We start from the raw sequence: 26,486 nt of genomic DNA on the forward strand, positions 1-26,486 counted from the left end.
AAGATAAAGACATGCAGCATCACCCCACTGCCCAGGGCTCTGGAGACCCCAGGTCAATTATTCAACCCCAGCACTCCCTGTGCTCCTTAATGGCATTTCAGTCTTGGCTGTGAGAGGCAAAGCAGAGCCGGGCCAAGGAGCCAGACAGGATGTCTGGCCGGAGATGAGCCGGAAAGATGATGCCTTTGGGGACCCCCGAGCCGGCTCATCCCCCCGCTGTCCCCTCCTCCAGGCACCAGGGGAAAACCCCATCCCTCCCAGGGGTTTCTGGGACTCCCGCTGTTGCTGTTCCCCCATATGGGCGGCGTGAGACCCCCAGCAGCTCCCGAACGGTGCGAGTCTGAAAGGAGCTCGGGGCCGGCTCTGGGTGGCCTTTGCCAGCAGAGGGGACTGTTGCTTGTCTTTCCAGAAGCGTTCGCCTAGAGCCTGTCCCGTGGGACAGCTCGGGAGGAGACATTCCTGTCCTCCTTGCCTTGGTGAGGACATAGCAGGGACCCTCCCGTGGGAAAAATCACCGTCTCCCGGGAGAAAACGCTGGCAACAAGTCTCTCCCCAAGCGACATTTTCCTGCTCCTTTTGTTCGCAGAAACCTCCCGAGTTTGAAATTCTCGATCTCCGCCTCTCGCCAGCGCACTGCCCTTCCCCCAGATAAGTCATCTGGGGTAAATAAAGAGAGAAAATCAAAAATCCTAATCCCCAAATATTCGACCGTGACTGCTTGACCGCGCGGGTGGAAGCTTTGACGGAAACCAAACTTGGAGGCGACGCTTGCCAAGTTTTGGAGGCTGCCGGAGGAGCTGCTCCCATTGGGCTCCCGGCTCCGCTCCGCACATCCCGCCACGGACATCTGGAAAGAGGGAAGATTGCAGCTGGACACAGCTGGATGCAGCGCCCCGAGGAGGCACTGGCTGGCACCACGCGCTGAGCTGTTCTCCCTCTGCAGAGGGATTTCCATGTGGATGGATCCAGGGACCTGCCCTGGCTTGTGCTGAGCCCAGAACAGCCCCGGTCACCAAGAGATGTCTTCGGTGCAGGCATCACCTCGCCAGGACTGTGAGACCCTCGGTGGGCTCCTCTGGGGCTCCTTGCCCCCCGGTTTTGGAGCAGCACGGGGCTGACAAGCCACCACCGAGGGATGCTGCAGCCAGGATGGGCATCTGCCAAGTGCCCTTGGACATCTCCCAAGCTCCACGGCAGCCCTCCAGCTCCCTGGCATGGCCCTCAGCCTCTAGGGAGGGCATTCCCAGCCGAGCCACGCCGGGAGAGGATCCGAGCCCTCAAGTCACCCTCGCGAAGTGGGAAGGAGCACCTTGCTCTTCCGCAGGGCTGGAAATCGGAGCTCAGCGTCGAGCCCACGTGGGCTGGAGTCGGCTCGGCTGTGCAAGGGTTAAAGCCGGCTGCTCGTCCGGTCTCGGGGGCCTCCCACTCGACAGCGCAGAGTATGAATAGCTGCGCTCCCCTCTGCTCCCAGCCACTCGCTTCCCTCCCCGCCTTCCCGCTCTGCCTCGGCGCTCTCCCCCGCATCCTCCTCCCCCGGCGGCTCCCGAGCCCCGGCATCCTCCGGCAGCGCCCATGCTGAGCACGGAAAGTTTCGCAGGGGCGAGAGCCCTGGGAGAGGAATCGCTGCAGATGTGGGACCTCAACAAGCGGCTGGAGGCGTACCTGGCCCGCGTGAAGGTCCTGGAGGAGGAGAACGAGGTGCTGCGAGCTGAAATCCAGAGCACCAAGAGCAGCCCGGCCGGGGACTCGTGGCGGGTGAAGTACGAGGAGGAGCTGCGAGCCCTGCGGGATGCGCTGGACCGCGCCTTCAGGGAGAAGTGCACGGCCGAGCTGGCCAGGGACAACCTCTACGAGGAGGTCCAACAGGTGAAAAGCAGGTGCCAGAAGGAGCAGGCAGCCCGAGAAGAAGCAAAGAAGCAGCTGTCCTTGAGCAGGAAGGAGCTGGAGGAGGAGAGGAGAGCACAGATTTGGCTGAAAGAGAGAGCTGTGCAGCTGGAGAAGGAGGTGGAAGCCTTGCTGGAGGTGCACGAGGAGGAGAAAGCGGGGCTGGACCAGGAGATCGCGAGTTTCTCCCACAGCCTGGAGAGCTTCCGCTGTGCCCCGGTGGCTTTCCAGCCGGTGGAGGTGGAGGACTACTCCAAGAGACTCTCGGAGATCTGGAAAGGGGCGGTGGAGACCTACAAGACCGAGGTGTCGCAGCTGGAGGGTTCCCTCTGCCAGGCCAAGGAGAACCTGTGGAAGGCGGTGGAGGACAACCAGCAGAGCCAGCTGCAGCTGCAGCACCTGGAGAAGGACCTGGCGGGGCTCAAAGCACGGAAGGAGATGCTGGAGGAGAGCCTGGCCCGGCAGTGGCAGGAGCAGCGCGGGGAGGCAGAAAAGTTCCAGGCGAGTGAAGGCGGCAGGAAGGAGCTGGGTGCCCGTGGAGGGGAGGGCAGAGGGCTGTGGGTGCCCAGGGTGCGTCCCTGAACAAAGGGATGGGAGAGGTGGATGGGAGGAGGCAAACAGAAGGAACAAACCCCAGGGAAGGGACGGACGGTGGCCCTGGATGAGCTGCAGAGGAAGCTGAGGAGGGCAGGAGGAAGAGCGAAGTGGCTTGGGGACATCTCTGTCCTCGGCACAACAGAGACCTGGGGCCACCAAACTGCAGGGGAGCAGCAGCCAGACACCGGGTCGTCCCCCAGCACCCTGCCCGGGCCGTTGCTCCGTGAGCCGCTGGCCTCCAGGGCCGGGATGCCGGGAGAGCCACAGCCCCGCCGCCGCCCCGGTGCGGGGGCCACGCACGGGAGGGATGCGGGCAGGACAAACTCCCACCGACTCCGCTGCAGCTGCGATCCACCAGCTGCAAAAGCGATTCAGCAGAGGGAGGTGGAGGCGGGGTGGGCTGGAAATGCCGGCAGCGGTGGGAACGCTGCCCGGGGAAGGGTCTCTCTTTGTTCCAGGTCCCGGCAGCAGCCGCGGGGGTCCTGGGGCAGAGGGTGTCGCCGCCTCGGCTGCTCCCCTGAAAGTTCTTTCTTTCCCACGCTGGCGTCCCGCAGCCGTGAATCACCCCGGCCTTTCCTCCCTCTTCCCATCTCCTTTCAGCCCTGCTCGTCTCGCCCCATCCTCTGCCCCCCGTGCTAAAATGAGCGCCCAGGCTCCTGTCCCTCAGCATCCCGAGGGGCTGAGCCCAGCCACCTGCCCGGCCCAGCTCCGCAGGGACCGGCGGGGCTCAGGCAGGGCTGGGGGTGGCCCTGACCCCCCTGTGCTCCCCGCAGCTGGCGATGGAGGCCCTGGAGCAGGAGCAGCAGAGCCTGCGGGTGCAGATCGCCCGGGTGCTGGAGGACAGGCAGCAGCTGATGCACCTCAAGATGTCCCTCAGCCTGGAAGTGGCGACCTACAGGTGAGGCTCCGGCTGCGAACGGAGCTGGGTGTGCCGGGACCGGGCCTGGCACCGCGGCGGGCACAGGGGGCTGTTGGCACAAGGCAGGTCCGGGTAGGGGTAGCCCTGTGCCCCTTCCGCAGCCCTTGCAGATGGCCCCACACAAAGGCCGCCTGCCGGGGACCGGGGGGACAATTAGCATGAGAATAGGGGCTGTCCCAGCCCGGCCGAGGGGCCTCCCCGGCAGAGCATGATGTCACCCTGCGCGGACACTAATCCCGGCCACGGGGGGATGGGAGGGGAGACCGGAGCAAGGGGGGCTCCTTCGGTGCGCCCGCGTCCTCACCGAGCCGTGACAGAGCCGCACAACCATCCGTGCCTCAGTTTACCTGCCCCCACGCTGCCGCAGCCCAGCGGGGTGAGCTGGGGTGCGCACAGGGAGCGCCCAGCACCCTGCAGCACCCACCCTGCAGCACCCCCCGAGCTCCTCTCCTCCTCCAGGACGCTGCTGGAAGCGGAGAGCACCCGCCTGCAGATGCCTGCCGGGGAATTCAGGTTGGCCAACGGTGTGCGAGGTAAGGGACCCCCCAGCACCACCCCAACACCACCGCGCCACCCTGGGAGGGCTCGGGGAGGGGGGTTAGATGTGTTTAAATGTGGATTTAGACACATTTCCCTGCATTTTCCTGGCAGCGGCTGCTGCGATAGGAAGGTGCGAACAGCGGCCGGGGGCTCTTGGCACGGGGCTCACAGCCCAGATAAGGCTTATCTGCTCCTTCCTAAGGCTTATCTGCTCCTTCACCTCGTTTTTGAATTCCCTGCCTTTCATGGGAAGGGCAGGAGCCGATCTGCCCGGCAGGACGGAGGGCTGTTGGTAACAAGCTGAGCATTTCCTTTTTCCTCAAAACAAAACAAAAGAAAAAAACGACAAGGAAAGCTTGTCACCTGCACACTTTCCCCAGCAGCAGGACCCGACTGTGGCTGCAGCTGGGCACAGCATTGTCCCGGCCTGATGCTGAATCCCCTGGGAGCAGCAGCATCCGCTGCACTCAAGAGGGAGGAATTTCCCACTTTCCAAGAAGCAGCTGTTTAAAAATAGGAGAGGGGGCAGCCAGGAGGCAGGGGAGGGCTGGGAGAGTCACGGAGCGGCTTCTCGCCTGCTCACGGCTCCACCTCACTCTTTGCAGATCTCAAACTGGAGGTGAGCAGCAGCAGCAGCAGCAAACTGGTGCCAGCGAGCCCTGAGACCAGGCGGCTGCTGCCCCGAGAGCACTGCACCAGCCCCTCCACCTTCCCCAGGGCAGAGGGGAGGGGGCAGCTAGCAAAACCCCAAAGCGACGCCCTGACCCCCAAAAGCCCCAGTGCCAGGGAGCTCCAGAAAATCACCTCAGTCCTCCGTGGCACGGCTACCGGCAGGGCTGGGGGGCCGGGAGCCCCTGCCTGCCCCACGCCCAGCCCCTCCCAGGCAGGCAGAGCCATCCCTCCCCTCTCCCCGGAGCCCCCCAGCCCCTCACCGCCGGGGCAGGAGAGCTCTGGAGGAGAGGGTCCTGCCTGGCCGGGAGGAGACGGGGCAGCGATGAGCCCAGGGACGGAGTGTGCCCCGTCCAGAGCCTCGGGGGATGCTGCCAGTGCCAGCCTGCAGCCCCTGGGAGCTGCCCACAGGCTGCAGTACCCGGCCCAGCTGGTCAGCGAGGCGCTGGAGGACGCGCTCAAGGCCATGGGAGATGATGCTCAGCCCGAAGAGGAGCCCTCACCCAGCTCCACGTGGGGCTCCCGGGATGTCTGTGCCCCCAGCCCCGTTTTCCCCCCAGAGGCTTGTGGGGAGGCTGTGACAGAGGAGCCTGGGGAAGAGCAAGAGCCCTCTGAGGGCTCTGAGGATGGTGAGAGCCCCGAGGCAGAGGTGAGGGCTGGGGAGGTCATGCTCCAGGGGCTGGCTGTGGAGAGCAGCATCCTGCAGGATAGAGCCGGGTCCCCCCCGGGCACGGCCGCTTCCCTGAGTGCCTCGGCGAGCCGGGAAGATCTGGGAGCATGGGAGGAGGAGGAGGAGGAGGAGATACCTGCTGTGCTGAGCCCAAGGGATCCAGAAGTGGAGGCCCAGGAAAGGGACAAGGGTCTTGCTGAGCAGACAGAGACCAGCTGGGAAAAGCCAGAGCAGGAAAGGGCAGAGACCCCAAGCACTGAGCCTTCACACCCCTCAGAGGATGAGGAGGAGGAGGAGGAGAGGGGACCCTGCAGCCCCTGCGAGGAGAAGGGAGATTTCCAGGAAGAAGGAACAGATGTGCAAGAAGAGGAGTGTCCACACAGAGAAGTGGAAGCTGCTCGTGCTGTCCTTGTGGAAAGCCACCTGGTTTTGCCCACAAAAGGTCACCTGGAAGAGGACTTTGTTGATGCAGAGCAGGAAAGGTCTGAGCAGCAGAAAATGCCTGTGTGTGAGATGGATCTGGCTGCAGAGAAGGAAAGGGAACAGGAGCTGAAGCCCTCGAGTGTCCATGAGGCCATCCCAGCAGAGGAGGCTTCCACAGGAGCTGAAGAAGATCCTGTGGGAGGGGAGGACACAGGCAGAGTGGAAGATGGTGAGGGAGAAAAGGGAGAGGCCAGCAGGGAGGTGCTGGGAGGAGAGGATCGTGGGGTAGGACAGGACCCCATGGCAGGAGAGGACCTCACAGCAGGAGAGGACTCCGAGGCAGGAGAAGACCAAGGGGCAGGAGAAGACCAAGGGGCAGGAGAAGGCTCTGAGGAAGGAGAAGACCAAGGGGCAGGAGAAGACCAAGGGGCAGGAGAAGGCTCTGAGGAAGGAGAAGACCAAGGGGCAGGAGAAGGCTCTGAGGAAGGAGAAGACCAAGGGGCAGGAGAAGGCTCTGAGGAAGGAGATCCTGGGCCAGGAGAGGCTGTGGGAGGTGCCACCCTGGAGAGGGAGAGCAGAGCCCCTGAGGACCTGCAGGAAAGAGAGGGGGAAGAACAGGAGGAGCAGGAGGAGCCCTGGGGACAGGGGGATGATGGCCAAGAGCCCTGTCCAGAGGACTGGGAGGTGACAGCAGAGGACACTGAGGGAGTTTTGGGGCCAGAAGAGCCAGCCTGGGCCGATGACACCCCGAGCAGTGCAGGAAGGCTGCGAAGGGAGGAGAGAGATGGCACACTGCCAGCAGAGCTGGAGGAAGCCCAGGAAGATGATGAAGAAGATGCCAAGAGCCAGGAGATGAGCCAGCAGCAGGCACTGCCAGAGGCTGAGCCAGCAGCAGAGCTGGCATGGCAGGAGCAGCAGGGCAGCGTGGCAGAGCCTGACCCAGCCCCTCCAGGTGCCCCCGAGCGAGGGGACAGGCAGGAGCTGGCCGAGGCTCCAGAGGAGCCCTGGGAGGTGCAGGATGAGGACGCTGCTGAGGAGCTCAGCTCGGAGCTGGGGAAGCTGGAGAGCTCAGAGCTGGAGGCACTGAGGCAGGTGCCAGGTGACAGTGGCGAGTGGGCACTGGAGGAGGCCCCCAGAGACCCCGAGCCCACGGCGGGCACCGGCAGGAGGGTGGAGCTGGAGGACACACTGCCAGACAGCACGCCCTTGCACCTCTACGGGGGGGAGATGCTGGCTGTGGGGGCACCCAGCCCAAACCCCCCAGAGACAGAGGAGACCACGGAGACGGCGCCTGTGAGTGACACAGCTCAGGAGGGTGAAGGGTGGCTGCAAGGGAGGGACAAGCCACCAACTCCCACCATGCCAGAGAGCCCTGAAGAGGAGGCAGGGGCAGAGGAGGCTGCTGTGGCAGAGGGTGCTGAGGATGAGGAAGGTTATTTCATGGTCTCTGCTCCAAACCAAGAGGTGTCCAGCTCAGAGGAAGCTGAGATCTCCGAGGACTTTGAAGAAATTAAAGTTGAAACAACTGAAGGCAGCCAAGATGATCTGGGGGCTCCTGGAGAAGCATCTCCAGTGCCAGAGGGCAAAGAGCACCTGGAGGTGCTTGCTGCGGAAGCAGATGAGGATATGGAGATGCCCACTGAAGGATCTGAGGTGCCAAAGGATGAGGATAACACTGCTGGGCTGGAGGAAGGCCCAGAAGAAGATGCCAGCTGTCTCGGGGTGATGGCACCATCAGCAGGAGGTTCTGATGAGCCAGCCCAGGGTGCCACAGGCACTGCAGCATGGGAGGGACCAGAGCACTCGGAAGGTCTGGCTGCTGAATCAGATGAGGAGCTCCATACCACAACTGAGCTGGAGAGGGATGCCAGTGGAGCAACAACCCTCCCAGGCTACACCCTGGGCTTGGCAGGGCAGGAGGAGCAGAGGGAAGATGAGGATGAGCCCAGCACGGCTCTCCATGACATGGCCAAGGCCACCCCTCCAGCAGGGCTCCAGGCCCAGGCAGTGCCCGATGAAGCAGAGCAGCCTTTGGAAGAGCAGCCACCCACGGAGGAGGAAGCACTCGGTAGGGAGAGCCCTCCTTCACCCGGGAACGAGCAGCCCCCTGGGGCCAGCCCACCACAGCTGGGCTCTGCACTGGGGCAGGGAGGTTTTCCAGAGGTGATTCCAGACATCCCTGACGCAGAGGTGCCAGTGGAGATCATGAAGGACTCGGGTATTTTGGAAATAGTTGAGCAGGCCCTGGAATTCAACCAGGAGCTGATGGGGGTGAGGGTGGCAGAGGGTGGGCAGGGTCCTGGGAGGACCGAGCTCTCCCGGGATGCAGGGGAAGACTCCTCACTTGCCTCATCCAGTGAGGAGGAGCCAACAGTGCAGGAGGCACCGGAGGTGGCCCCGGAGATGGAGGGTCTGGCCCGGGCTGAGAACGGGCTGCACCGGGAGGCCAGTCTGGAAGACCTGGCTGAATTCACCGAGGAGGTGCTGAATGGCATCTCCAGCACAGCCCCAGCACAGGAGCTCCCCACAGACACCACAGAGCCCTCGCTGGCGATGCCACCGCAGGCCCCCACCCCTGGAGATGGCACCGCCACCAAGCTGGGGGATGCCACCCTGAGGGGGAAGCATGGTGGAGCCGAGCCCAGCCCCGTGCCCCCTGCTTTGGGGGAGGATGTCCTGTGCCTCACACCCGAGCAGCCACCAGCGTGTTGGCCGAGGGCTGAGCAGGAGCCCTGGTCCTCAGGGGATGAGTGACAGCAGCCAGGGCAACCTTCTGGTAGCCCCCCTCCTGCCAAAACCCAGTACCTCCACTTGTCCCACCCCCCTCCTAATGCTTCCCCGTCTCCTTGTGGTTTTTAACATGTTTGTGTGGATTTTTTGCACCCCTTCTCAGAGTGAAGAAGCACCAAGTTCCGTTGCCCCCCCGCAGCCCACCCGAATTCTCATGCTTGCCCTGGGACCCCTGCTTCACTTTGAGCTTCCTCTTGGGTGGGTTGCCGTGGTTGTATTTAATTTAAACTCTGTGTTTTCCCATTCCCTGCAATCTTCCCCCTCCAACTTCCCCAGTATTTGTCCCAGGATGTCCAGCTGGAGGTTAGGGACCCCCTAGACTGCACCCTGGGACTCAGCGTTTTGGGGCTACATCACCCCAGGGTCCCCAGCCCCAACCCGACACTGGGGGCTGAGCCACACTGGATGTATCCACTGCCTCGACATTAATTTAATAAAGCCTCATCCTCCCACTCAGGGCCTGGCTCTCCTCACTCTGGGGGCAGGGGAAGCGGGGCTGGGGGGGCAGGGGAGGGCACTGTTTGGGGGGGGGTTGCACTTCCAGGCTGCTTTTGGCTGGGAAAGTGCCCTTGTGGCCATCCAGCAGCATGGGCTGGGGGCAGGATCAGCGGAACGGTGCTGTCCCATCTCTGACACAATGCACACCCCTGGAGTTACGTGGCTCCCATCCCTGGGGTGGTGCTGGCCCACTCCTGTGGTGGTGCAGCCCCCAGGACAATGCCCCCAGGAGAAAGAGAAGGTTTCCCCATTCCCAGGGTGATGCAGCCCCCCAGGGTGATGCCCCCAGATGTTCCCCCATTCCAGGGTGATGCAGCCCCCAGGAGGGTGCTCCCCCATTCCCATAGTGATGCAGCCCCCAGGAGGGTGCTCCCCCATTCCCATGATGATGCAGCCCCCCAGAAGGAGGTTCCTCCATTCCCATGGTGATGCAGCCCCCAGGACAATGCCCCCAGAAGGAGGTTCCTCCATTCTCAGGGTGATGCAGCCCCCCAGAAGGAGGTTCCTCCATTCCCAGGGTGATGCAGCCCCCCAGAAGGAGGTTCCTCCATTCCCAGGGTGATGCAGCCCCCAGGACAATGCCCCCAGAAGGAGGTTCCTCCATTCCCAGGGTGATGCAGCCCACAGGGTGATGCCCCCAGAAGGAGGTTCCTCCATTCCCATGGTGATGCAGCCCCCCAGAAGGAGGTTCCTCCATTCCCAGGGTGATGCAGCCCCCAGGGTGATGCCCCCAGGAGATGTTCCCCGATTCCCAGGGTGATGCAGCCCCCAGGGTGATGCCCCCAGGAGATGTTCCCCGATTCCCAGGGTGATGCAGCCCCTCAAGGTGATGCCCCCAGGAGATGTTCCCCGATTCCCAGGATGATGCAGCCCCTCAAGGTGATGCCCCCAGGAGATGCTTCCCCATTCCCATGGTGATGCAGCCCCCAGGAGGAGGTTCCTCCATTCCCAGGGTGATGCAGCCCCCTGGGTTTATGGACCCCATCCCTGGTGCGATGCTCCCCCACCCCCAGACCCCCAGACCGATGCCACCCCACCCCGAGGCGATGCTACCCGCCCCCCCCGGGGCTCCACAGTTGCCACTCAAGGCTCGCTGCTGGCCAGGAGCCTCCCCAGTTTCCGCCGGACGGGATGCCAGCCCAGCCCGCCCAGTGCCCCGAGGCAGGAGCCAACAGCCCCAGCCGCCGTTCCTGCCCGATGTGGGCAGGATGCCCGCGGAACAACCCGCACATCCCGGCCCCGGGAGCTGCCGGAACCCCGTGGGGACCCCCTGAGCCGAAGGGGGGCTGTGTGGGGGGGCTCAATCGCCCCGTTGTGCAGCCGGGCGTGGGGAGAGCCGCATAAATCAGCCTGCAGCCGAAGAACGGGCTCCTTTATGCCGGGCAAAGGGCTGAGTCACCGCGGGAGAGGGCACACGGTGACTCGGGTGGCCCTGGCATCGCTGGGCCCCGCCAGCCGCGCCCCCACGGGTGTGCTCAGCATCGCTGCCCCCGTGCCCTGCCCGCCCGGCTGGCCCCGGCGCTTGTCCCCGTGCCCGATTTAGCTCGGTGATTCCCGTGCCCAGGGATGCTCAGAGCCAGGACCGATAAGAACCCAACATTTAGCTGCTTTCCTCCTTGCGAAAGCCCCCGGCCCCCTCCCCTGCCCGAAGGCGACAGATTCCTTTTAAGGTGAAACTCCAAGGGATCCAAACCCTGTAAGAAAAAAAAAAAAATCCCCTTCTGATGAGTTTAATCAGGCGCCGAGCCTGCGTTCAATCACACCTCGGCTGCCTGGGCAGCATCGGCCCGGCAGTTGCTCCAGCAGCGCCCCCGGAGCCCTCAGTGCCCCCCGAGGGGTCCCCAAAGCTGGGGGTCCCAGGCCCGGAGAGGGGTGGAGGATGTTGAGGAGGAGACGGAGACGGCTCGGGCCAGGCTTCGCCATGCAGGGGGTGACATTCCTCCCGAAATGAATCCACATTCCAGCCGCTGCTGACAGAGTGATGAGGGGGGACAGATGGCAGGGGGAGGGGGAGCCCCTTCCTCCCCGCGAGGAGGAGGAGGAGGAGGGGAGGATGTGCGGAAATCAGGGAGTCAGCCGCGGGGTGGGGGAGATTGCCAGGGCCTTTGGTATCCGCGGGGGCTGCAGCCCGGGGAGAGAGCCCTGGTGAGGCTCCGGGTCTGGGAAGGGCTGTGTATGATGGGACCAGCACCAAGTGTGTCCCCAACAGGACCGAGAATGTCCCCAAAGGGATTGAGTGCGTCCCAACAATATCCAAGGTGTCATTGATGGGATACAGAGTGTCCCCAGCAGGACAGAGTGCATCCCCAAAGGGATTGAGCATGTCCTAACAGGAACAAGGCTGTCACTGGTGGGACCAAATGTGTCCCCAACAGGATTGAGTGCGTCCACGGTGGGACTGAGTGTGTCCCCAACAGAGCTGAATGTGTCCCTGAAGTCACCCAGCCTGTTCCCAGCGAGATGAAGGATGTCCCTGATGGGACAAAGCGTGTCCTCAGTGGGATTAAGAGTGTTCCCAGTGGGACCTGGACCGTTCCTCAGCCCTGTGTGACCACAACAGGATCAACATGACCCTGGGGGTACCAAACATGACCCTGGGGGGACCAAGCATGACCCTGGGGGGGACACGGGTGCCTGGGTCACCCCGTAAGCACCCTGGTGGGGGCTGCAGCTCAATCCCCTGACCCCAAATTCCATCAGACCCAAGCAGGGTGTTCCAGGCCCCACGGGCAGCACCCACTGTGCCACCCCCAGGCGGGTGCACACAGGCAGATTTTGGGCACCACGCTGCTTTGGGGGGCTGGAAAGAGCAATGGAAGTGCCCTACACTCAAACCCTGCTCACGCCCGGGCAGGAGCACCAGGGGGGCACAGGAGTGTGCAAAGGGGAGCAAGGGGGTCCTGGGGGCTACAGCTCGGGGGGAGCTGCCAATTGTTGCCTGGGCTGGAGCTTTCAGAGCCCCTGGAGTCCCCCCCGCAGACCCCACCCCCCGCAGCCTGGCCCCCCGCCAGCCAGGGAAGGTTTTGTTTCCTCCCAGGCTGGGCGAGGGGACTTTCAATGGAGCCCACACAAAAACCTCCCTGTGGGGTGAGCCCGCGCCGGGACGGGGAGGGGGATGAGGCGGGATGACCTCAGCGATGACTTCATTCCGCTCTCAGCTCCCAAAATTCATGGGAACCTTATAAGGGAAGGACTAAAAATACAGCGGGAGGGGCGCTCCCCCTCCCCAAAATGAGCCCTTGGGGATGCCATATGCAGGCGAGCAGGAGCCACGCCGGGGCCACCAGAGCGCCGGGGCTGTTGCCACGGGGGGATTCACGGCGGGGATAACCCATAGGGACCCCAAAATCCCCACGGGAGAGCAGAGCAGGGCTGTGGGCTGCGACCCCCAGGGTGGCATCACCACTCCCCACCAGCACCGTCCCTTCCCGTGGCACCTCCAGGGGCACGCGAGAGCGGGGAGGCGGCTCGGTCACCCCCTCGCCCGCCCTTCACCCGGGTCAGAGCCCGGAATAGCTCCCGCGGGCTAAAATCAGCTCTGGCCCGGCTCGGGGGGCTCGCCCAGCTGCCGGGCCGTGACCCCGCGGCAGCGGCCGTGCCCCGGCTCGGCGGCAGCTGCTGCCAGCCCGGGCCGCTGCGGATGCCTGGGGCCGAGCCCGGGGTCAGCCCCGCCGGGAATGCGCGCCTGGGGCCGTCCGTCAGCAGCGGCGGGGGCCCGGAGCTGATGGATCCCCTGGGCCAGTGCTGCCCGATCCCTGGGGATGCACCCCCGGAGTGGTGCACCCCGATCCCTGGGGATGCACCCCCGGAGTGGCGCACCCCGATCCCTGGGGCGATGCACCCCCGGAGTGATGGACCCCGATCCCTGGGGATGCACCCCCGGAGTGGTGCACCCCGATCCCTGGGGATGCACCCCCGGAGTGATGCACCCCGATCCCTGGGGATGCACCGCAGTTCCTGGGGAGATGCACCCCCGGAGTGGCGCACCCCGATCCCTGGGGATGCACCCCCGGAGTGATGGACCCCGATCCCTGGGGATGCACCCCCGGAGTGGTGCACCCCGATCCCTGGGGATGCACCCCCGGAGTGATGCACCCCGATCCCTGGGGATGCACCGCAGTTCCTGGGGAGATGCACCCCCGGAGTGGTGCACCCCGATCCATGGGGATGCACCCCCGGAGTGGTGCACCCCGATCCCTGGGGATGCACCCCCGGAGTGGCGCACCCCGATCCCTGGGGCGATGCACCCCCGGAGTGGCGCACCCCGATCCCTGGGGCGATGCACCACCGGAGTGGTGCACCCCGATCCCTGGCGATGCACCCCCGGAGTGATGCACCCCGATCCCTGGGGATGCACCCCCGGAGTGATGCACCCCGATCCCTGGGGATGCACCCCCGGAGTGGTGCACCCCAATTCCCGGGGTGATGCACCCCCGGAGTGGCGCACCCCGATCCCTGGGGATGCACCCCGGAGTGATGCACCCCGATCCCTGGGGATGCACCCCGGAGTGATGCACCCCGATCCCTGGGGATGCACCCCCGGAGTGATGCACCCCGATCCCTGGGGATGCACCCCCGGAGTGGCGCACCCCGATCCCTGGGGCGATGCACCCCCGGAGTGATGCACCCCGATCCCTGGGGATGCACCCCGGAGTGATGCACCCCGATCCCTGGGGATGCACCCCGGAGTGATGCACCCCGATCCCTGGGGATGCACCCCCGGAGTGATGCACCCCGATCCCTGGGGATGCACCCCCGGAGTGGTGCTCCCCGATCCCTGGGGATGCACCCCCGGAGTGATGCACCCCGATCCCTGGGGATGCACCCCCGGAGTGATGGACCCCGATCGCTGGGGATGCACCCCCTGAGTGGTGCACCCCGATCCCTGGGGATGCACCCCGGAGTGGTGCACCCCGATCCCTGGGGATGCACCCCCGGAGTGATGGACCCCGATCCCTGGGGATGCACCCCCGGAGTGGCGCACCCCGATCCCTGGGGATGCACCCCGAAGTGATGCACCCCGATCCCTGGGAATGCACCCCGAAGTGATGCACCCCGATCCCTGGGGATGCACCCCCGGAGTGGTGCACCCCGATCCCTGGGGATGCACCCCGGAGTGATGCACCCCGATCCCTGGGGATGCACCCCGGAGTGATGCACCCCGATCCCTGGGGATGCACCCCAGTTCCTGGGGAGATGCACCCCCGGAGTGATGCACCCCGATTCCTGGGGGGATGCACCCCAGTTCCTGGGGAGATGGACCCCCGGAGTGATGCACCCCGATTCCTGGGACGATGCACCCCAATCTCTGGGGCGATGCACCCCAATCTCTGAGGCGATGCACCCTCGGAGTGATGCACCCCAATCCCCGGGGTGATGCACCCTAATTCCTGGGGCAATGCACCCCCAGAGTGGTGCACCCCAATCCCAGGGGCGATGCTCCCCAATCCCTGGGGATGCACCCCAATTCCCGGGGTGATACACCCCAATCCCTGGGGATGCACCCCAATTCCCGGGGTGATACACCCCAATCCCTGGGGATGCACCCCAATCCCTCGGGTGATGCTTTCCCGTTCCCGGGGTGATCCCCGCTCATCCCTGCCGGTCCCGGTGTCCCAGCCCATCCCGGCACTGGCACCTGCCCCGAACTGGGGGTGCCAGGGGACACTTCCCCCCCTCAGACAGCGGCACCCCAAGAGCTCCGGCCCTGCCCTGGCACGGCAATCCCGGCCCGGGGTGTGGCACAGGGACATGGGTGTGGCACGGGGACACGGGTGTGGCACGGGGGACATGGGTGTGGCACAGGGACATGGGTGTGGCACGGGGACATGGGTGTGGCACGGGGACATGGGTGTGGCACGGGGGACATGGGTGTGGCACAGGGACATGGGTGTGGCACAGGAGCACACGGGGTGTGGCACAGGAGCACACGGAGTGTGGCACAGCTACATGGGTGTGGCACAGGGACATGGGGTGTGGCACAGGAGCACACAGGGTGTGGCACAGGGACACGGGGTGTGGCACAGCGACATGGGCGTGGCACAGGAGCACACGGGGTGTGGCACGGGGACACGGGTGTGGCACGGGGGACATGGGTGTGGCACAGGGACATGGGTGTGGCACGGGGACACGGGTGTGGCACAGGGACATGGGTGTGGCACGGGGACACGGGGTGTGGCACAGGAGCACACGGGGTGTGGCACAGGAGCACACGGGGTGTGGCACAGGGACATGGGTGTGGCACAGGAGCACACGGGGTGTGGCACAGGGACATGGGTGTGGCACAGGAGCACACAGGGTGTGGCACAGGAGCACACGGGGTGTGGCACAGGGACACGGGGTGTGGCACAGGAGCACACGGGGTGTGGCACAGGGACATGGGTGTGGCACAGGAGCACACGGGGTGTGGCACAGGGACACGGGGTGTGGCACAGGAGCACACGGGGTGTGGCAGAGGAGCACACGGGGTGTGGCACAGGGACATGGGTGTAGCACAGGGACATGGGTGTGGCACAGGAGCACACAGGGTGTGGCACACAGACACGGGGTGTGGCACAGGAGCACACGGGGTGTGGCACAGGCACACGGGGTGTGGCACAGGAGCACACGTGGTGTGGCACAGGCACACGGGGTGTGGCACAGGGACATGGGTGTGGCACAGGAGCACACGGGGTGTGGCACAGGAGCACACGGGGTGTGGCACAGGGACATGGGTGTGGCACAGGAGCACACGGGGTGTGGCACAGGGACACGGGGTGTGGCACAGGGACACGGGGTGTGGCACAGGAGCACACGGGGTGGGGTGTGGCACAGGAACACACAGGGTGTGGCACAGGGACATGGGTGTGGCACAGGAGCACACAGGGTGTGGCACAGGGACATGGGTGTGGCACACAGACACGGGGTGTGGCACAGGAGCACACGGGGTGTGGCACAGGAGCACACGGGATGTGGCACAGGGACACGGGGTGTGGCACAGGAGCACACGGGGTGTGGCACAGGGACACGGGGTGTGGCACAGGAGCACACGGGGTGTGGCACAGGGACATGGGTGTGGCACAGGAGCACACGGGGTGTGGCACAGGGACATGGGTGTGGCACAGGCACACGGGGTGGGGCACAGGGACACGGGGTGTGGCACACAGACACGGGGTGTGGCACAGGAGCACACGGGGTGTGGCACACAGACACGGGGTGTGGCACAGGAGCACACGGGGTGTGGCACAGGAGCACACGGGATGTGGCACAGGGACATGGGTGTGGCACAGGAGCACACGGGGTGTGGCACAGGAGCACACGGGGTGTGGCACAGGGACACGGGGTGTGGCACAGGGACATGGGTGTGGCACACAGACACGGGGTGTGGCACAGGGACACGGGGTGTGGCACAGGGACATGGGTGTGGCACAGGAGCACACGGGGTGTGGCACAGGGACACGGGGTGTGGCACATAGACACGGGGTGTGGCACAGGAGCACACGGGGTGTGGCACAGCGACATGGGTGTGGCACAGGAGCACACAAGAAAGGGAAAAACCCCGGCTCCCACACACCAGCACCGTGCCTCAGTTTCCCTTCTCATGCAGCCTGCCAAGGCGCAGCCACAGGCAGGAAGGGGATGAACCAAGGATGGGGAGAGGAGAAGCCCCCCCAGAGCCCCCCCTCCCCCCCGATTTTGGGACACCCATCTGCACACCCCCCCCACGCTGGGGGACATCAGGGGTGAGCACAGCGAGTGTGGAGGTGACCCAGCACAGCTGGAGCCCAGCACGGGTGGCACTGGGACAATGGGGCTGTGTCCCCCCCCGAGGCTGGCCCCGAGCCCTGTGCCAAAGCTGAGCCCCGGGAGCCGGTGGCAGTGCCCACGGGAGGGCTGGGGCGCCGTGCCAGCCCAGGGGCACGTGGTGGGGACAGGATGTGACCGCAGCCAGTCCTGAGTCACCGCTGGTCACCGGATCCAGCCCGGGCAGGGACAGGAGGGGACAGGAGGGGACAGGAAGGGCCCTTGGCTCCAGTCCCTCATCCCCAACAACTTCCACAGCAGGGCTGGGGGCTCCATTCCCAGTTTAAGGACCCCATTCCCAGTTTGGGGACTCCATTCCCAGTTTGGGAACCATGTGCCCAGTTTAGAACTCCCATTCCCAGTTTAGAAACCCAACTCCCAGTTTAGAATCCCCATTCCCAGTTTAGAACCCCCACTCCCAGTTTAGAACCCCCACTCCCAGTTTAGAATCCCCATTCCCAGTTTAGAAACCCAACTCCCAGTTTAGAATCCCCATTCCCAGTTTAGAACCCCCACTCCCAGTTTAGAACCCCCACTCCCAGTTTAGAATCCCCATTCCCAGTTTAGAAACCCAACTCCCAGTTTAGAATCCCCATTCCCAGTTTAGAACCCCCACTCCCAGTTTAGAACCCCTACTCCCAGTTTAGAAACCCAACTCCCAGTTTAGAACCCCCACTCCCAGTTTAGAACCCCCACTCCCAGTTTAGAATCCCCATTCCCAGTTTAGAAATCCCATTCCCAGTTAAGGGACCCCACTCCCAATTTAGAACCCCCATTCCCAGTCTAGAGGCCTCACTCCCAGTTTGGGAACCCTCTGCCCAGTTTAGAATCCTCATTCCCAGTTTAGAAATCCCATTCCCAGTTTAGGAACACTATTCCCAGTTTGGCAACTATGTGCTCAGTTTAGAACCCCGTTCCCAGTTTAGAGACCCCATTCCCAGTTTAGAAACACCATTCCCGTTTTGGGGAGCCCATTCCCAGTTCAGAGGCCCCGTTCCCAGTTTGGGGAGCCCGTTCCCATTTTGGGCAGCCCATTCCCAGTTCAGAGGCCCCATTCCCAGTTTGGGGAGCCCGTTCCCAGTTCAGAGGCCCCATTCCCAGTTTGGAGAGCCCGTTCCCAGTTCAGAGGCCCCGTTCCCAGTTTGGGGAGCCCGTTCCCATTTTGGGCAGCCCATTCCCAGTTTGGGGAGCCTGTTCCCAGTTTAGAAACCCCATTCCTGTTTTGGGGAGCCCATTCCCAGTTCAGAGGCCCCATTCCCAGTTTGGGGACCCCGTTCCCAGTTCAGAGGCCCCACTCCCAGTTTGGGGACCCCATTCCCAGTTCAGAGGCCCTGTTCCCAGTTTGGGGAGCCCATTCCCATTTTGGGGAGCCCATTCCCAGTTCAGAGGCCCCGTTCCCAGTTTGGGGAGCCCATGCCAGACCCTGCTCCCACCCGTTGCCTCAGCCCCCAGGGGCAGCAGCTTGTGGCCGGAATTCTGTCGCATTCCCAGGCCAGCTGGCCCGGGGCTCCCTGGCCCTGGCTGGGCAGCAGCTGCCAGCAGGGCTTGGGTTTCGGCCGGGGGGGATTTATCCCCTCCAGGACCCCCCGAGCCTGCTGAGGGGCCCAGCCTGGCCAAACACGGCCGGGGGGGGACAGCAGGGCCGGGCTGGAGCAGGGGAGGGGAGGGGAGGTGATGACAGGGGGTCCCAGCACCCCCAAACCCCACCAGAACCTCTGGCATCCTCCCCCCTCCAAGGGGGTCACTGGTCAGCGACCCCGGCAGCCTGGCCTGAGGCCATTGTGGGGGCACAGGTGGACACCAGAGTCTGGGGGGGCCTGAAATGCCGGAGCAGCCCTGGAGGAGAGGCCCTGACCCCCCCTCCGCCCCCCTGAGTGGGGACAAAGGGAACTGGAGGATGCCAGCCCCGGGTTCAGACCCCAAAACCCCTGGAGAGACCCCAGCCCCCCAGTTCTGCCACCAGTTCAGACCCCAGCCCCCCAGTTCTGCCCCCTGGAGAGACCCCAGCCCCCAGTTCTGACCCCGGTTCAGACCCTAGCCCCCCAGTTCTGACCCCGGTTCAGACCCCAGCCCCCCAGTTCTGACCTCTGGAGAGACCGCAGCCCCCAATTCTGACCCCGGTTCAGACCCCAGCCCCCCAGTTCTGCCCCCTGGAGAGACCCCAGCCCCCAATTCTGACCCCGGTTCAGACCCCAGCCCCCAATTCTGACCCAGGTTCAGACCCCAGACCCCAGTTCTGCCCCCTGGAGAGACCCCAGCCCCCCAGTTCTGACACCAGTTCAGCCCCCTGGCCAGCTCCCAGCCCCCCAGTTCTGAGCCCTTGAGAGACCCCAGTCCCCCAGTTCTGACACCAGTTCAGACCCCAGCTCCCCAGTTCTGCCCCCTGGCCAGCTCCCAGCCCCCCAGCTCTGCCCCCTTGAGAGACCCCAGCCCCCCAGTTCTGACAGCAGTTCAGCCCCCCAGTTCTGCCCCCTGGCCCTCAGGACTGACACTGGTTGCCAAGTTCAGCCCCCCCAGTTCAGCCCTCAGCCCCCCCTCCCTGCTCTTGGCACCCTCCTGCAAAAAACGCCCATTTGGGGAGGGGGAGCACAGCCCTGCTCTGTGGGCACCCCCAGGGCACAGGGGAGAGCAGGGACCCTCCCGGCGCCCCCCACTCTCGCTGTGAGCTCCCCAGACCCCCCCCATCGGCCTTTGAGGATCCCCCAGAGCTCCGGGGACCACCCTGTGACCACCCCCGGGAGGGTCCCGCGACTGCCAGGGGACCCCTCGAGGAGTGCCCGTGATTCCTTCCCCCGGCTGCCCTCGCCGAGACCCCCAGGATGCTCCTCAGGACCCCCTGTGAGCATCCCGGACCCCCGGGACACGCCCTGCGACCCCCGAAACCCCCGGGACCACCCCGAGCCGCCCGGTGCCCCCACCCCAGCACCCCCGAACCCCCCCGGGAGACACCCCCATGTACCCCCCCCCGCCTGCCCCGACCACGCCCCTGGTCACGGCCACGCCCACTGCCACGCCCACTGCCACGCCCACTGCCACGCCCGCGCGTGGCGCCACGCCCCTCGTGGCCCCGCCCACCGCCTTGGCCCCGCCCACCGCCCCGCCCTGCGCGCGCCCTGCGCGCCCCCTGCCGGACGCCCGCGGCACCCGCGCTTCCCACTCTTCCCTCTGATTGGCCACCCGCTGCCAGCCAATGAGAGAGAAGGAATCCACCCTGAGGCCAGGCCCAGCCGCTGCCTCAGCCAATCGCAACGCGAAGCGGCGCCCCGCCTCCCGAGCGGGCAAGGACCGCCCCTACAACCAATCAGCGCCGGGGCTGCAGGGTGATGGGCGGGCGGAGGAGGGCGTTTCCGCCAATGGGCGCGGCGTGCGGCGCGGAGGGGGCGGGGTCAGCGCGGGGGGCGTGCCCGCGGCTTCCAGAGAGTTCGGAGACGGCGGCGGAGCGGCGGCGGCGGCGGCGGTGAGTGGGGGGGGGGGGGGCGGCCCCGGGACCCCGCCGCGACCCCCGGACCCCCTCGGCACCTCCCCACCCTCCCCGCGACCCCCGGCAGGAGCCGGCCCGCCCCGCCCCGGCCGTGTCAGCGGCGGGCCCGGCTCGCGCAGCCCTGAGGTGGCTCCTGGGGGTGACCCGAGGGCCTGCAGGGCTCCGGGGGGGGGGGGCTCCGGGGCGACCCCTCCTCCGTGAGCACCGGGCGTCTGGGTGCCTCCGCGGCCGTGAACGGGATGTCACCGTGCCATCTCCGCCCCGGTACTCTCCGAGGCCGCCCGGTGCCCCTGGACACCCCCGGTCCGCGACCCTCGGGGCGGAGCCGCCCCACGCGGGGGTCTTGGGTTGGACCGACCCAGCCCCGAGGGTCCCGGGGGACAGAGCCAGCTCCAGCCGCGGGGATCCCGCGTTGGCCCCGACGGGACGGAGTCGCCCCGGGGGCCCGCGGGGCACGGACCCAGCTCCGGTCCCGGCAAACCGCTCCGCAGTGGGACGCGGTTATTTATTTACTCGTGCGTGGCTCACGGGCGCTTCCCCGCGTCCCCCCGTGTCGCAAGATAAACTTGTCCCCACCCCACGCGGGGCTTATCGGCTGCGGCACATGGCCCGGGGGGAGGACAGGGCAGCCCCGAGCCCGCCCCTCCTTGCCGGACCCCGTGCGGTGCGCGGCTGTCCCCGCAGCCGCGGAGTGGGATGTCGCCCGGGTCAGACATCCCCGGACAGCCGCGGGATGCTGCTGCGGGGGGGACACTGAGGCAGGGCTGTGCATGAGGGAGAACAGGGATCAAAGCCTTTTGGGGGGTCCCGCGGTGGGACGGGACTTGGGGTCCGCCCCCACTCGTGCGCACACTTGCAGGAGCCCTGCGTGGGGGCTGGCTGTCACGTTGTTGTCACCGTCGCCTGTCCCTCTGGGGGGAAACTGAGGTAGGGTTGTGCAGGGGGAGAGCAGGGATCAGCGGGGCTTTTGTGGGGGGCCTGTCCTGGCCCAGGTCGGGGGTCCCGGGCCACGCAGAGCTCCCCGGCTGGGTCGCGGTGCCAGGCTCACGGCTCTGTCCCGTCCCAGCGCGTCACGGGCAGGAAGATGGTGAAGGAGACGGGCTACTACGACCTGCTGGGCGTGCGGCCGGGCGCCAGCCTGGACGAGATCAAGCGGGCGTACCGGCGCCTGGCACTGCGCTACCACCCCGACAAGAACCCCAGCGAGGGCGAGCGGGTACGTGCAGCCCCCCAGCCCCCCCCAGGCGGCCCTGTCCCACCTCACCCGCCTCTCCCCCTCCCCAGTTCAAGCAGATCTCCCAGGCCTACGAGGTGCTGTCGGACGCCCACAAACGGGCGCTGTACGACCGCGGTGGCGAGCGGGCCATGAAGGAAGGTGGCCTGGGTGGCCGCGGGGGAGGCAGCGGCTTCGGCTCCCCCATGGACATCTTCGACCTGTTCTTTGGAGGGGGAGTGAGGATGCGCGGCCGGGCAGACAGGAGAGGTACGGGGATGAGGGACTCAGCGTGACCCCGGGGTGGGAGAGGCCTAGTGCCCAGCACGGTGCTCACTCAGGGGGTGACAAACCTGCTGGCACCTCTTGGTGGGAGGGAGCTGGTGCCCAGCACCATAAGGAGGTGACAGGAGGTGACAAACCTGCTGGCACCTCTTGGTGAGAAGGGGCTGGTGCCCAGCACAGCACTGGCTCGGAGGACAGGGGAGCGCAGGAAGCGTGATGTGGGAGAGGGCTGGCACCCAAACGCAGTGTGACATTGGCTCGGGGGGTCACAGACCTGCTGGACCCCGTGTGTCAGTGGGCTGGTGGCCAGCACAGAACTGTCTCAGGGGGTCACAGCCCTGCCTGGACCTCGGGCTGAGAGGAGGCTGGTGCCCAGCATGGCACAGGCTCTGGGGATCCAGCCGGGCTCCCCAGGCTGTCTCTGCCCCTGCGGCACAGCCCGGTGCAGCTCCTCACCACCCTCATTACTTTCTCCACCTCTCTCTCTTCAAAGGGCCCTTCCCTGTCCCTGTCCTGGCTTTCCCCCGCCGTCCCCGGGGCTGGGGCTGAGTCACCGGTGCGGCCCCGGGGGTGGCAGCAGGACGCGGGGCGTGCGGGGCCGGCCCGGTGACTGTGGGCATGCCTTCGGCCTGGGTCACAGGGACAGGGTGACTCGCCAGGGCGCTTCTTGCTGAGATGGCACGAGTTAATAGCAGGGCAATTAGGAGGTCAAGGGAATCATCCCAGCCACTCCAGCTGGAGGGCAGCTGACAGCCCTGGGGTGGGAGCCGTGCCCTGCCCACGCTGGGGACCCGGCACTGCCCCAGGGCAGCAGCACGATCCAGGCTTGGAGTGGAACTGTCCCTGTCCGTGTCCCTGCCTCCGTCCTTGAGGAAGGAGCAGGACTGGCTCACCTGGTGAGCCCGAGTGTGTCCAGCGCCTGTCTGGCCGTGGCATGGGGGTGGCACGTGGCTGGTGCTGAGCCAGGCTCTCCCCTGTGCCCAGGGAAGACCGTGGTGCACCAGCTCTCGGTGTCGCTGGAGGATCTGTACAACGGCTCCACACGGAAGCTGTCCCTGCAGAAGAACATCATCTGCCGCAAGTGTGGAGGTGAGTGAGGGGCTGCGGGGCCCGGGGGGCCGCCCCAGCACCCCCTACCCCACTGTCTGACCCCCCGCCCCCCTCGGCACAGGCTGCGGGGTGCGGGAGGGCGCCCAGAGAAGGTGCCCCAAGTGCCACGGCTCGGGCATGGAGGTTCGCATCCACCAGCTGGGGCCCAGCATGATCCAGCAGATCCAGACCGTGTGTTCCCAGTGCCAGGGCCAGGGCGAGTGGATCCGGCCCCGGGACTGCTGCCTCACCTGCAACGGCCGCAAGGTCGTGCGGGAGAAGAAGATCCTCAGCGTGCACCTGGATAAAGGTGAGCCAGGGCTGAGCGCGGAGCGGGGTCACCCCAAAGTGCCCCTCAGGCGCTGAGCTTCCTCCACGCTCCTCACAGGCATGAAGGATGGGCAGAAAATCACCTTCCACGAGGAAGGGGACCAGGTGCCCGGCCTGGAGCCCGGGGACATCATCATCGTCCTGGATCAGAAGGAACATCCTGTTTTCCGGCGCAGTGGCGACGACCTCATTGTCAGGAGGGAGATCAGCCTGGCAGACGCCCTGTGTGGGTGCCGGCAGGTGATCCGCACCCTGGACAACCGCACCCTGCTCGTGTCCTCCCCGCCAGGTGAGGGGGACTGTGATGCTGTGAGTGACACACCAGGAGCTGCCAGCGCAGCGGGGTGACCCTCATCTCTCTCTCTCTCTCTCAGGTGACGTGATCCGGCCTGGGGACCTGAAGTGTATCCCCAACGAGGGGATGCCTGTCTACAGGAGCCCCTTCCAGAAAGGAAAGCTCATCCTGCAGTTCGAGGTGAGCTAGAGCAGGGCTGTGGGAGCTGACATCTCCCACCTCTGGCCTTCCCGAGTTGCTGCCATCCACTCTCTGGTCACTCACACGGCCTCACATCCACTCTCTGGTCTCAGGTGAAGTTCCCCGAGCCGGGCTGGCTCCCCAGTGACCGCCTGCGCCAGCTGCAGGCCTTCTTCCCGCCGCAGGAGGAGGTGATGGCCACGGAGGACACGGAGGAGGTGGAGCTCAGCGATTACACGGCGCACGGCGGGCCGGGCCGGCGGCCCTACACCGGAGAAGCCTATCACGAGGACGACTTCGAGGACGGGATGCGCCAGCACGTCCAGTGCCAGACCTCATAGCGGGGCTCCGGAGCCCCCCGGGCGCAGGCGGGGCAGGGGCAGGGCCGGGGCCGCGCGGTGGGGAGGGGCTGGCGGAGCCACCACGTTCAGGGATGTACATAGGTCGCCTTTCCGACAGCACCGACCCCCCGGGAGCTGGCAGAGCCCCCCAGCCCTGCCGGGTGAGCCCCGGGGCCTGCCCTGCCCTGCCTCGCCTCCAGCCCCGGGGTGCCGTGGGCAGGGTGCTTGGGGGGCGTGGGGTGGGCTCCAGCTGCCGGTGGGCACATCCCAGCCCTGGCCGGAGAGGAGGAGAGGGTACTCTATGCCCCTGCCTCAGTTTCCCCACCTGTTGTGGTGGGGCCAAGCTTGTGCTGGAGCCAGCGTGGGGAGGAGGGGAACTGCCCAGCCCTTTGGGGATGCCCCTCTCCCAACCCCACACTGCGGGGGCCTGCTGCCCGGGCCCCCAGCTCCTTGCTTTGCCCATTTCTTTCCTTACTGGAGCCTGGCTCGGGCCTGGGATGCAGAGGGGGTGGCTCTTTTCTCTTTGCACAGGACAGGAGGGGTTGGGGGGGACCTGTCCCTTCCCTTTAATTTATTTTTGGAAGAATTTTAAAAGGGGTTTGTTGTTTTTTTTTTTTTTTTTTTTTTTCGGGGGGGGGGCGGGGGGGTGTCGACTTTGTACTTGGCATTAAACGCGAATCCCAACTCCATGTGTGGGGTTGAGTGTGGGGCAGGGTGTGGGGTTGAGCGTGGGGCAGCAGGAGCCCGGGGGCATTGACTGCCCCGCTTTGATCTCGGGTGTGCCTCAGTTTCCCCATCCTTACACAACCGGGAGGTGCCGGATCCTGCCTTCCCCTGCCCCTGGCTGCTCCCAGCTCCTCCTGCTCCAGCAGGGGAGCACACGGACCCCAGGCCTGGGTAGGGTCTGTCCCACTTCCTTTCCCCCCTTTGCCAGCCCTGCAACCCCTCCTCGTCCCTCTGTCCTTGACACAGTCTTGACCCCGTGGGTACACCCAGGTCCTTGTCACTTCCAGAACCCATCCCCAGTTAACCCTCCTGGAGCCTCTGCATCATCTCAGCGTCCCTGGGGACCCCACAATGGGGGCAGACTCCCCCCAGACAGCTTCAGCCCCCCTTTCTCAGCCCTGCACTCACCCCATGGGAGGTTCCAGCCGTGGCACAGAGCTGGGCTGCTGAGCTGTTAAGGGGGAACCCCCATAAAATACCCTACGGGGGGGGGGGGGGGCCAAGCTGCATCCCATAACCCCCCCCGTGCCCCCTCCACATGCAGCTGCTGGACCAGACTCCCTTCCACAGTGGGATGGGGGTGAAATCCCCCCCAGGGGAGACCAGCCCGGGGGGCTCTGTGAGGCTGGGGTTAGAGGCTCCCCCTCCACTGGAGCCCAGGAAAGCTCCGGCGCCAGCTGCAGCTGGAGGAGAGGAGGAGGAGGAGGAGGAGGAGGAGGAGGCAGGAGAACAATGCTGGCCTGCCGCCAGCCGAGGGGAGTGGGGGGGAAGGGGGGAGCTCCTGCACAGCCCCCGGCCTGCCGGGCTCAAGGAGGGCTGAACCCGCGCGGGAGGTGACAGTCACTGTCCCCCGGGGCTCACCACGCCTTGCTGAGCCACCCAGGCGTCAGCGTCCCTGCTGCCCTGAGCCGTGGGGACACCCCCGGGCACACGCGTGTCACCCCAGTTCCATGGGGGCACCCCCGAGACCAGGGTCCCCTCCTGCCACGCTGGGTGCTCAGGGACTCTGTGCCACGTGCCAGAGCCCACCTGGGCCCGTGGCCCGATGGCTGCGTGATGCCCCAGCCCTGCCGGGCACTGAGCAGGGTCCCCAGGCTTGTCACACACCCAGAGACCCCTCCGGAGAGCAGGGCAGGTGAGGGCCGAGCCCCCCTGGGGCTGGCACCTCCCTGTGCCCAGCTCCTCAGTCAGGACGTTCTCGGGGGGAGGATGCCTAGCAGCCAGCCTGGACCATCCAGGGTGGGCTCCGAGCTGGGCAGCGGCCGGCCCGGAGGGTCTGGGGGTGACCGGGGGGTGACCCCAGCCCTTGGGGGGCACGCTTTGGCTGGGGTCATGCTGGGTCCTTTCGCAGGGGCTGTGTGTGGGGGTGTTGTTCCTCCAGCTCAGCCTCCCTCCTGTACCCCATCCCCAGCGTCACCGGAGCGGGGTGGCTCCCCAAGGCAGCCCGAGGAGTCCTGTCCCCCTGTCCCCTGCAGGGACATCCCCGGCAGGGCAGGAGCCAGCGCACCCCCCTGGCCTCAGGCAGATCGGAGCCCCCCCGCTCCCTCCCGAGGGCTCCGGGGCAGGGGGGATGAGATGCAGTTCCCCCACACCCAGCCCAAGCTCTGCTTCCAGAGAATGCGTGGAAAAAAATTCCGGGGTGAGGGGCCAGGGCCCCCCAGGGTCGGGCATTCATTCCCCGCGCACAGAACGGGGAGGGGGCCAGGCCCCGCTTTGTCTCCGGAGATGAAAGGCGAGGGGCCAGCCCGGCCCCCTCCCCAGCCCGGGGGGGCCA

The 26,486-nt window shown here is 65.9% G+C and overlaps 2 protein-coding genes across 2 annotated transcripts; both read left to right on the forward strand.

Annotated features, from left to right (window-relative positions):
* Window positions 1–1,528: 1,528 nt before the first annotated feature.
* On the forward strand, window positions 1,529–8,892 carry NES (nestin). The gene is made up of 4 exons (XM_068174820.1): window positions 1,529–2,385; window positions 3,255–3,379; window positions 3,860–3,933; window positions 4,546–8,892. The coding sequence occupies exons 1-4, from the start codon at window positions 1,573–1,575 to the stop codon at window positions 8,454–8,456; spliced, it is 4,923 nt and encodes a 1,640-aa protein (XP_068030921.1). The 5' UTR covers window positions 1,529–1,572; the 3' UTR covers window positions 8,457–8,892.
* Window positions 8,893–19,947: 11,055 nt separating this feature from the next.
* On the forward strand, window positions 19,948–24,611 carry LOC137463549 (dnaJ homolog subfamily A member 1-like). Its single transcript, XM_068174787.1, has 8 exons — window positions 19,948–20,229; window positions 21,320–21,469; window positions 21,538–21,736; window positions 22,736–22,840; window positions 22,923–23,150; window positions 23,229–23,459; window positions 23,545–23,645; window positions 23,759–24,611. Exons 1-8 carry the CDS (start codon window positions 19,963–19,965, stop codon window positions 23,984–23,986), a joined length of 1,509 nt encoding a protein of 502 aa, XP_068030888.1. The 5' UTR covers window positions 19,948–19,962; the 3' UTR covers window positions 23,987–24,611.
* Window positions 24,612–26,486: the final 1,875 nt, after the last annotated feature.

The sequence above is a fragment of the Anomalospiza imberbis genome, chromosome 29 (genome assembly GCF_031753505.1).
Source record: "Anomalospiza imberbis isolate Cuckoo-Finch-1a 21T00152 chromosome 29, ASM3175350v1, whole genome shotgun sequence".
In the NCBI taxonomy this organism is placed as follows: Eukaryota; Metazoa; Chordata; class Aves; order Passeriformes; family Viduidae; genus Anomalospiza; species Anomalospiza imberbis.

Bases quoted from the DNA above. Each gene is read 5' to 3' on its own strand.
- NES (XM_068174820.1), top strand. From the start codon at position 1,573: ATGCTGAGCACGGAAAGTTTCGCAGGGGCGAGAGCCCTGGGAGAGGAA. The intron at 2,386-3,254 runs GCGAGTGAAGGC...TGCTCCCCGCAG, and splicing joins GGGAGGCAGAAAAGTTCCAG to CTGGCGATGGAGGCCCTGGA. The intron at 3,934-4,545 runs GTAAGGGACCCC...CACTCTTTGCAG, and splicing joins GTTGGCCAACGGTGTGCGAG to ATCTCAAACTGGAGGTGAGC.
- LOC137463549 (XM_068174787.1), top strand. From the start codon at position 19,963: ATGAGAGAGAAGGAATCCACCCTGAGGCCAGGCCCAGCCGCTGCCTCA. The intron at 22,841-22,922 runs GTGAGTGAGGGG...CCCTCGGCACAG, and splicing joins CATCTGCCGCAAGTGTGGAG to GCTGCGGGGTGCGGGAGGGC. The intron at 23,460-23,544 runs GTGAGGGGGACT...TCTCTCTCTCAG, and splicing joins GCTCGTGTCCTCCCCGCCAG to GTGACGTGATCCGGCCTGGG.